The sequence below is a fragment of the Cynara cardunculus genome, assembly GCF_001531365.2.
Source record: "Cynara cardunculus var. scolymus isolate 2C chromosome LG 13, CcrdV1, whole genome shotgun sequence".
NCBI classification, from domain to species: domain Eukaryota; kingdom Viridiplantae; phylum Streptophyta; class Magnoliopsida; order Asterales; family Asteraceae; genus Cynara; species Cynara cardunculus.
The window spans coordinates 40,676,350-40,687,325 of record NC_037540.1 but is presented as its reverse complement, the minus strand read 5'-3'; the positions used below and the strand labels follow the sequence as shown (position 1 = coordinate 40,687,325).

The window sequence follows — 10,976 nt, the reverse complement described above, 5'->3', positions numbered from 1 at the left end:
TCTGCTTCCACCTCAACTTCATCATCTTCATCCTGAAGAGCACGTCCTTTTCCTCTAACACTTCAAGTTCCTGATGGACCCGACCCACGTATATGTTCTTAATCTGATATGCAACTTGAGACTTGAGAGGGGCTTCTATTTTATTAGGTCATTATTACATTCTATTTTAATCTACAAAAAGCCGAACTAAAAACCTCTAAAGAATGAAAAAGGAGCCCAAACATGAAACATACAGGATGCGCTGATGCACGCATCGTGTGATGCATAGGTGATGCGACCGCATCAGAGAACATCATTGAATCGCTTCGCATCAGCCCCTCTGATGCGTTACCTCTAGCGCATCGGAGCGCATTATGCGCACATTTTTAAACCAAGCCTGGTACAGTACAGTAAGTGGTACAGTAAGTGAGGATCCTGACTCTTATCCAGTAAATACTTACCGGACCCTAAGTTACAAAATCTTCCAGATCAAACACCTTGGCTATACCTATGATGACTCAGGAGCAAATGAAGTTGGTAACAAACATTTATAAATGATGAAAACTGTTACAAATTACACTTGGTATAAATATGAATCACAACCTTAAAAACACACACAGCATTCGGTATCTACATAACATTTTCTTCAACAATAACACGCTACAACATAATTAAAACACCTTCTTCTTCTACTTTTGAAAAACAAACAAATATCAAATGCTTTTATATAACATGGAGATTATGAGAGAAAATTGTTTTTAAAATCTAACTTGAAATCATGCGCGTATATGACGACTTGTTAACATCCAGCAGCCTTCAAAAACTTATCGTATGGGCTTGAAGGCGGAAGCCTGAAAGACTGTTGTTGACTGCATTCTTTTGTACACGAAACGAGTTGATCATGCATCACAGGTTGCTCTCCGTTTGTTAACGCTTTTACTTCTTCCGTTGTCTACAGAACAGGTGGAGAAAAACATCGTTCAGAAAAACTACTCATGCCAGAATACAAACAATGAATCTATGGTTGACTTTCTGAACTTCAAGTGATACGAAAATAGGGTCAAAATAAGATTCTTACAGTGTTTGATGTAATTGGAGTTTGTTTTTCACGTTCACCCGATAAAATTATCGTCATGCCTTCTTGTTGCTTCTTAAAACTCTGAAGCACGGACATCTTCTGCTGTTTACCCGTCACTAGAGCCTCGCATTGATCTTTGACTTGATCATAAGTTACAGGAGTGGAAGAAACGGGCAAGCTTGCAACATGACGGGCTGTTTCCAGTACCTGTCAAAATTCGTTTCAATAATGATTGAAAGTGGCAGCAAATTAAATAGAATCAGAATAAAAGAATGCATTTGTTTACCGATTCCAACAGCTGGTTAACACTCAAAATGTCAAGCGAATTGATGGAGAGTGAATCTTTGCGACCTGAATGGCTTCCATATTGGTCTTGAAACATATCCTCGTCTGTTGAGTCAGCATGAGGCATTACCTAAGGGAAGAAGATCATTTTTTAACAAGACTGCAACCGAACATAAAACGGACTTATATAAAACAAAGTGCTCTACCTCATCAAAAGCCTGAAACTCTGTTTGGGCAACCGGAGAACATGGCAGTGGTGTCTCCATAAATAATGGACCCCCCAAAGGAAATTCATCATCGGGCGAGAACCCCTGTGAAACTTGTGCCTTCATATTCAACTGTTCTTCCTGGAAAAGAAAGATAGAATCCTTATTTACTAGGTCTAGGAATTTTCTAAAATGACAAATGAAAATTCTACACCCTAACCACAAGGGTGGTGCCTGATTGGTTAGAGCTTGGCTCCAAGGCTCAAAGGTGCCTGGAGGTCACAGGTTCAAATTCAAGAAGGAACAAAAATCCCCTTGTGGCCATGGAGGTTCAAATTCAAGAAGAAAACTAATAACCCACATGAATTTACAAGGAACAGTAGACAAGGCAGTTAATTATCAATACCTCTGATAAATTTTCAAGCTTGGATATTAAGTGGGTCAAAAGTGTTTCTTTCAACTGTTGATCCTTTAATTCCATTGCAGAGAGTGCATCCACTGCAGCAGCTTCATCTTTTTGTGATCCATAGCAGTTATTTTCACCAGGTTTTGTTACCTGCAGCCTCATATCTTCATCCAATGCAAGATAAGGATCCATCTGCGTTTACACCAACTTCAGCAAATACAGAGGTAGACTGATAGGTAATAATTTAAGGGAAAATGCGCGAAATAGCAATCTACTTTTACAAATTTCCTTATTATAGCATTGTACTTTCAATTTTTCTTCTTACAACAATGTACTTTCAAAATATTTTTTTTAAAGCATCGTACTTTCAAAAATTTACCAGTTGTAGCATTGGGTAACCTTTTAAATTACATTTACCCATTATATCAGGTTTGTTTGCCACCTCATCGTCCACGTAGGCTGTCCACATGTATGATAGTGCTGACATGAAATTTCTTATTATAGCATTGTACTTTCAAAATTACTTTATTATAACATCACCAATTTCTATTATAGCATTGTACTTTTAGTTTTGATATTTTTATCATTTAAACATTGTAGATTTAATCAAATATGTTTACTAAAAATTATAATATCAGAAATTAAACATGTTTTTTACAAGATATCATTGTTTCACGAATAAAAATATTTATAAAAATTATAATATCAAAAATTTAAACATGTGTACAATTCAGACATCACCCTTTTATGCCAGGTTTCTTTGTCATATTAGGAACAAGTCACTTTGGTGGCGTCTATATATGAAATATCAAAGTTGCCGCCTTTGAATGCCACCTTATCCATATGATAATTCCATCGCATATCATATTATGTCTCTTTCCTTTACTAAGTTATTTGTTTGGCAAAATAAGTTAGCTTACAAGTTTATAATTTACAATGTTTAAATGATAAAAATATTAAAATTAAAAGTATAATGTTGTAATAGAAATTGGTGATGTTACAATAAAGCAATTTTGAAAGTACAATGTTATAATAAGAAATGTCATGTCAGCACTATTGTACATGTATATAGCCTACATGGACGATGAGGTGGCAAAGAAACCTGTTATAATGGGTAAATTTAATTTAAAATGTTACCCAATGCTTTTTGAAAGTATGATGCTCTAATAAAAAATATTTTGAAAGTACATTGCTGTAATAAGAAAAACTGAAAGCACAATGCTATAATAAGAAAATTTGTACAAGTAAGTTGCTATTTCACGCATTGTGCCCATAATTTAAATGATAATACTTAACATATGAGAACCTTAGTGCAATACCATTTCTATTTCTATGAAGTAAAAACTAACCGTTTCTTCTGTCAATGTTGATCTAACAATAGGAATCAGCTCCAAAAGATGGCATGCCTTTGCAGAAACAATAACCATGTATGATGCCAAAGTGAAGAGAGACCTTCTCTGGGATGGATGAAGACCACCTTCAAGATATGAATAATCAATATTAGAAAGTCACAACAGACGATAAATAAGCATGAACCAACTAGACCAAGAGTTTGTGTAAATTACAAATAAGCCGACTATCCAAAAGTAAATAAACTAATAAGCCAAATTTCTATCAGGAACTCAAACTGTGTATTTAGATGTATTACTAGAATTTAGTTCTTCGTATGCTTAATTGTTCAAGCCTGGAAAAAGAAAAACAAAAAGAAATAAAACTAATACTAGAAAGCTTCTCTTTGCTTAGACTACTACTAATTTAGACTAAAAGTACAGCATAAGCTCTGCAGAAGCCTTGCAAATCCTTCCTGATCCAATATGAAGAAGATTCATCATTTATTTGAGATTTGTTGGTGTTTAAATTCATAAGAAACAAGTGAGTGGGTGCATGTGCACTTAGCGTAAAAGTTCACCGAGTGATAACACTAAATCCCAGAAAGGCAGTAATCGTATTACAATCCCTAATTGCAGCAACTGAAAACATGCAAACGTGGACACTTGACCTAAATCTTACCACATTGAAAACCTAGAAAGTTAAAAAGGGGTGTGATTGAATGTAAATCTTACCTTGTTGATCCAAGCAGATGTTTCCAAGGGAAAATGCCAACTGGAAGCACCGGATTAAGGCCACATGATTTGAGTTCTGAAAGAACATGCATGCAAGTTCAGCAAATACAAGGAACATGACAAATATATATATATATATATATATATATATATAGTGTATCACCTTTCCCTCAAAGTGGATATTGCTAGGATATATACTAGGGTCTTCAATCTAATTTTTTTTATGTGACAAGTAGATTAGGTATAATATTTGGAACATTCACATGCTCACTTCTTTACTATTTTTAGAAATGAATCTTAGCACCTCATTCACCAATCAAGGACAAATATTTTCTCCTCTTATAAGGCACCAACTTTAAAGACCCCCATTAAAGTTAATCCCATATACGTACAGCACAAGTTCAACTAACCAGAAGACTACCCAAATCAACTAGGCTTTTATCTCCCTTTGATAGGGGGTAAGCTAAGAAGCGATCTCTTAACAAATTACTCGTAATATGAACAAAAGGAATATCACCCGAAAAGAGAAAACCATAAGAAGACACAGCCATTGCCACGTAATTCGGATCGATAAAATAGAATAAGGAATCAATAGGCCAAGTAGAATGCAGCACCTTCGATAAAGTAAACAATAAAGCAAGGCTATATGTCTGTGCCATTGCCTCAAAATTTGCAGGGGCATTTCCTGCCAATGTCGCCTGAATCCAGATTGATGAAAGCACAAGGCTCACTTGATGGCGGCTGAGTCGCAAGGAACTAGAAATCTATAGAATTTTTTTTAGAATTAAACAAAGCAAATTATATGATTAAGAAATAGAAAAGATAATATGGAAGTTGCATCATACTGGTTTTCCATCTGGCAAAGAATGGTTGATGCCACCACGAGATAAAGATTCTGTAGCATATTTTCCATGGTGTTCGAAAACATGAATTCTTTTCTCCACTGTCCCTTCATCTATGGTTTCTGATTTTTCTTTCTGCCATGACAAAAACGGAGCTTTGTGGCCTGATGAAGGCTGACTTAAGGATGGCATAAGCACAGTGGAGAAAACACGATGTGCTATAACTCGTGTTTCATGATCTGGGTGTGACATTGCTAAGAGCAAGTGATGAAAGAGAGCATCAGGGAATGCCTGAACAGTTTATAACAAATCCAGCTATTAGAAAATAAAGTGGATGCAACATACTGCTCCAAAAATAACTTGGAACTCACCTTTTTGTAGTAGGTTATGTTTGGAATGGAACTTATAACTTGTGCAGTCCGATAAAGAGCAGACATAGTTGGTCTAGATATAGTAGCACTCACTGAAATATTCTCTAGCACCACAGCCATCATATCAAGAATTGGTCCCACATCAGCAACCTAGAAAAATTGAATGAAAATTTAATTTAGTTATGTCAAATATTTCAATGGAAGAAACTATTTATGTGGTAGAATTATATCCTCAAGGCATGCTAGCTTGATGAGACAGTCCATATAATTTATCTTCAAATATAAGAATTTGCATATATTTAAAGCCAACTAAAAAGAGCTGAAGGAGATTAAGAACCTTATGTGAAAGATTTGAGATACAGTTTTCCAAAGCACACTGAAGATCCATATAACAGTTATCAGAGCCCTCCCTAGGACTTGATGGTTCACTTAAATTCTGTAAGCATTTGCGTAAATGTTTGATGAGATCATTTATTGTACCAACAATGGTGTTTGAGGCCTGCTGCTTTACATACTGAGACAATTGTGTAGCAACGTTCACAATGTGCATCTGCATAACTGGCTGTTTGACAACATCCCTGTGATCCAGGTGCTTGATCAAGATAGACAAGAGTAGATGAGCTTTGTCATCTGAGTTATAAAAGTGGGAAAAGGTTACAACTATATAGCAGATACTTGCTTAAAATTAATCATTATCTACTTAATTTATAAAAAATAAAAATGAATTGATGCTGTAACCTGATTCCTCCAACACCAACTGCAGATACTTTAATATAGCAAAAGCCAACCCTTGATCAGGAAACCAATGCTTTTCAGTGTCAAAACTGTGGAAAAGAGGTTCCAATACACGTCGAACAGTTGTTCCCTCCTTTGCCAAGTGAGCCATATTATGCAAGCAAACGCTGGACCAATAAGAGGGGCTTTTGTGTGCATCCCTGTGTAAATGAAAAGAATTGATTTTTTTACATATGAGCCCATAATTTAAGATCTATCTATATGCATAAGTGTACTTACCCCATTGGGACATCTGTTTTAAAGTTAACAACATTTGTTATCATTTTGTTGACATCCAAGAACGATGATCCATGCTCATCTCCTTTAACGATCCCCTGTGTGTTTTCCTGTGCTTGAGAAACTTGTCTGCCGTACTTGCCATTTTCTTGGTTATTTGATTTCTCCATATTCTCCAAGGTCACTGATACAATCTATTTAAAACACCATTTCATTTCAAAATCAACCAACATTCATAATATATAAATGGTTTTTTTATAAACCACTAATTTTAGTTATTCAAACCACTACCGAGTGAAGTTAAGACAAGTACAGAACAGCAGAAAAATAAATGCAACATACATTGTCAAAGTCCATAGAAATATGAGACTGCTCCCCCATAAATCGCACCTAGTCCACAAAAAGGATAAAGAAAAACAATATGAGCTTATGCAGCAGGTTATGATATCACCCAAATATATTATGTTGTACCATGCATTCACAATACATTTAGTGAAGCTCCAAAGATACAGTAACTAAGAACAAAATAATAAAGAGCCTCTTAATTTGCTATATTCTCGAGCATTACAAAATAAAATTCAAACAGTATGAAATTTGTAATTAGTAACTTTATGCACAGCCAATAAGATAAAGATAAGCATCTGTTTACCATGGAAGCCAAAACTTGAAGTCCTGCCGATCTCAACCGTAATGCTCTTTCATCATCTCCAACTTCTTGAGCCAATTCACAAAGTTTGGGAATGAGGCCTTCTAAGTTGAACATGTATGTACTGTCCACCTGCATTTTTTAGAGGTCAATTATTTCCATCTTCATTATTACTCAGGGTTAGGGAGGTAGGGATGGAGGAGGGTTTGCAGTGCCATAGACTATGAGCCCAATGATCAAATAATCTCTTACTAGAAACCACTACAAGAATATCCATTATCTGATGCAGATGAGATCCAAGAATTATTTCAACTACTACCAGCCATTAGAAGCAACATGTACCTGATTGTTTATGAAGTTTACAAGAGTCTGGCAACCAAGAATTTGCATTTCATCATGCTGGGTTTGTTCTAGAAGTGTCCGGGCAGTTCCCAACAAACTACTGGCAAAGAGTGGCCTGAAAATGTTGAAAGCAAATTACATGTGAATATGTTATTTTGCAAATTCAAACAGAAAACAAACAACACTTCACTTGCTTTTTTAGATACCATCGTCTGACATGAAGTAAGGAAATCAAATATCTCTTCATTTTCTTAGCTTAGAAGTGCATGGAATGAAGCAACTTTATGTCGTGGAACCTCAGGTGGTTTGCCTCTATATGTTGTTGGTTTAGTTTCACTTTTTTTATTTACCTTGGCTTCATTTTTAGCATACCCTGTTGTTGATTTAACATCACCCTATAATTAAAACAACTAACAAATAGAAAATTTGAAACCCAAATGAGAGAATAAAGCATGTGTATATGTTCAATTTAGGCTAAAACTGTGCAGCTTAACTGAGAATAATCAGACACGACTACCAAATGCTTAATGTTTATATCCGGGATTAATGCATTTCAACTTACATCTGCTCCTTACATGAGGATGGCAATTTCCCATAAACGAGCACCACGGCTTTTACAGAGACAAAGTGCTTATGGCGCAACTCCTTGTAAAACTTCTGTTCTAGGTAATCAGTGATCTGTAAAAAATAATTTATCAAGCAACACAAGATATAAGTAAATTAATTTAAAATTTTATGTCATCATACCATACTAATAAGATGTTCTAAAGATAAATTTCAAAGGGGTTTAGGGACTGCATAGTTTTAGCAGTTCCTACCAGGAAGTGAAGCTGTAATTTAGAAATACAAGTATAAATAAGGCCAGAGGGGTAAACCGAACCATCAGTGAGCCCCAAACAGCACAGCGAATCCAAAGCACACAATTAAAATAAAGAAAGATTAGAGAGAAATCACTTTGAATATTAAATGTTCTTTTAAAAAAAAAGACAATATTCAGGTTCTTAACCAAGTTCTTCAGGATCAAAATCCACAAAGAAGTTTCTAGCATATCACACATTAACAAAGACTGTAAGCTGTGCCAAGCCAATTAAAGAGCCCCGTTCCTTGGTTAAAAGATGTAAAATTTTAAGTTAATAGATGCACTGATTAACATAGATATTATTTACGTGATTATAAATAAGGTAGTTTAAAAAGTAGCTTAATACACAATGTGATAAGTGATAACATTTATATCCTACTTTGATTGAACAAATGTAGTCAAAATATCATGCACAGTGCTTCAAGATAATGGCATATTAACACATTAGTTGAGATGAGTGATATAAACTTCACCTTGGGCATTCGTAATGGATTTTTACAAGCATATTCACAAAGCTTCCCAACCTTCCGATCATTTGGCTCAGCATTCTGGCATTCGAAGTTATTTATGATTAGTATACTTCAAAAGAGTAGTTACTATTCACCAAATACAAAAACCATACTCATGATTCTCAATTATACTAGTAATAGCAAAATTAGTGTAACTAGATACTAGAACCATAAAACCTCAAGAGCTTTGAAATTTTGAAGAAAATGTTTCATTATTTCTCTGCAAGTCAACATGCTCCCTTTGATCCAACATAAGCATCCAGTTTTTTCTTTTCAAAGCAAATCATGTTCCCAATGAAATTCAACTCAATTCAAGTAAGTGTTTGTTTGTTAGCAGCTTAACGGGACTCACAGCTTATTCGGTCAGTTATAAGTGACTGTTTGTTAATCCAAAATAGACATCTTTATCCATAAAGGACATAATGGAAAACCTATCAAACAGCCTCTAAGTGTGACCATACAATCAAAAGTGTTCACCTGAGACCGAGGAAATATATCTGCAAGAAGCTTCTTATAGCGTTTCACTGGCTGTCTCGACCTTGCTCGCATTGAAGGGCAGAATATACAGAGGTTGCTACAGACGGGCAACACCCGTCTTGACATAACCCCCATTTTTTTCTAAAGATTTTTGGAGTTCTCCTCTGCAAAAATTAATAAATAAAAAACTCCTCAAGCCCAGATGAACTCAGTAGCCAAAATGAACTGAATCACACAAGTATACATATAAACTGTGATCTTAAAGTGATGTCAACAGCTAAATTCAACAAAAAGATAATCCAATTCAAGAAGGGGAAACAAATTGAACTCAAAATTATGATCAATTAAAGGTTACCCACGAATGCAAATGGATAACAAGATTATTCAACAAACTTGATCGCTCAATCGGGAACCTTGTGATCTCGATCTGGACGAACATGGAAAGCAGAAAAATGATAGATAAATGACAAATCTTCAAGGGTATGATTGAAATTGAAAAAAAAATTACATTACAGCTATGAATCTGTAAACAACTTTATTACCAAGAACAGCAAGAATCGAAAGGATTATCATGAATTACCTCATATCACATTCTAAAGACGTAGGGAGGCAGAGTCTTGTAATCTCCTCCTCCCCTGCACTTTTAACTTCCAGTTCTTTTTAATTGTTTTGGCGAATTAATGGAATGCCCTACGTGGGACGCAATTTTGAAATGGTTAATTGAATGTCACAATTATCTTGTTCAATTGCAAGCTGGATTTCTTGAAATATTATTCGTCCCCTTTTGAAATTAAAGTTTTATTGAATCAATACCCAAACTATCTTTTTCGTTTTATAGATGGGACTTTCATACACTTTCTCCAAAATCTATATCTATCTTTATGTTTATATTTATATTGTATTATAAATCATTTGATAAAAACTTTTAAAAATTATTTTTTATATATTAAGTATTATTTATTGATGCATATTACTTTAAATTCAAAATTACAAGTAAATTATAAGTATGTATAACTTATTATTTATACTATATTATAAAGTATTTGATAAAAACTCTTAAAAAATATTCTTTATGTGTTAAATAATGTTTATTGATGCATATTACTTAAAATTCAAGATTACAAGTAAATTGTAATTATGTACAACTTATTAAAGATCTATGTTTAAATTTGTGTAACAAACTGTAGATAAACATAATTAAATATTGGATATTTATCTCATTTTAAATAGAAAAAATCTAAAATGTATTTATGATAATCATTAAATTCTAACAAAATATTAATTATTATCTTTGTACAAAAAATTATATTATTAAACCAAAAAATAAATGACTTCATTACTAAATCTAAATTAAATTATAATAAAAAAATGAATTAAAAAAATTACACAAAAAAACAAGAACTTTTAAATATTTAACTTGATATTAAATCGATACATTTTTTTCAAAATTTTATGATACTTTTGAATTTATATTTTATTCAAAAAATAAAAATATTATTGGTTTTTTCAGTACCACATAAAATCGTATCGACGGAGACATAATAGAAGCAAAACATTAAAATCGAGATGTATCTCACTGTATTGTGTGAATATTCTTCTGGTTATATATAAATCATTTGGGTTAAACTCTTAAAAACTACTTTTAATACATCAAATATTGTTTAATTATGTATATTATTTAAACTTTAATATTAAAATTTACAAGTAAGTGGTGCATAAATACAACGTTTTTAAAGCTATATATGTAAATTTATATAACTAATCGATAAATATAATCAAATACAAAATAAACATCTCATTTTAAATATATTTATAATAATCATCAAGTTTTAACAGATACTTGATTATTATTGTTATAGAAAAACATTATATTATTAAACTTAAAATAAATTATTTTGTTAT

At 33.3% G+C, this 10,976-nt stretch overlaps 1 protein-coding gene across 3 annotated transcripts; it reads right to left on the bottom strand.

Moving 5' to 3' along the window:
- Window positions 1-510: 510 nt before the first annotated feature.
- Window positions 511-9,765, bottom strand: LOC112525288. 3 transcript variants are annotated; one of them, XM_025135357.1, is made up of 21 exons: window positions 9,655-9,765; window positions 9,430-9,501; window positions 9,075-9,238; window positions 8,562-8,636; window positions 7,792-7,907; window positions 7,230-7,344; window positions 6,891-7,019; window positions 6,584-6,631; window positions 6,245-6,435; window positions 5,969-6,165; window positions 5,568-5,860; window positions 5,231-5,380; window positions 4,863-5,150; window positions 4,632-4,781; window positions 4,018-4,093; window positions 3,304-3,431; window positions 1,955-2,146; window positions 1,549-1,689; window positions 1,344-1,472; window positions 1,058-1,264; window positions 511-931 (listed from the first exon to the last, which is right to left on the bottom strand). In XM_025135357.1, the coding sequence occupies exons 3-21, from the start codon at window positions 9,207-9,209 to the stop codon at window positions 779-781; spliced, it is 2,913 nt and encodes a 970-aa protein (XP_024991125.1). In that variant the 5' UTR covers window positions 9,210-9,238; window positions 9,430-9,501; window positions 9,655-9,765; the 3' UTR covers window positions 511-778. The 3 variants fall into 3 exon arrangements, with proteins under 3 accessions (XP_024991125.1, XP_024991124.1, XP_024991126.1); XM_025135356.1 differs by having other exon boundaries at window positions 9,434-9,501; XM_025135358.1 differs by lacking the exon at window positions 9,430-9,501.
- Between the last annotated feature and the right edge of the window lie 1,211 nt (window positions 9,766-10,976).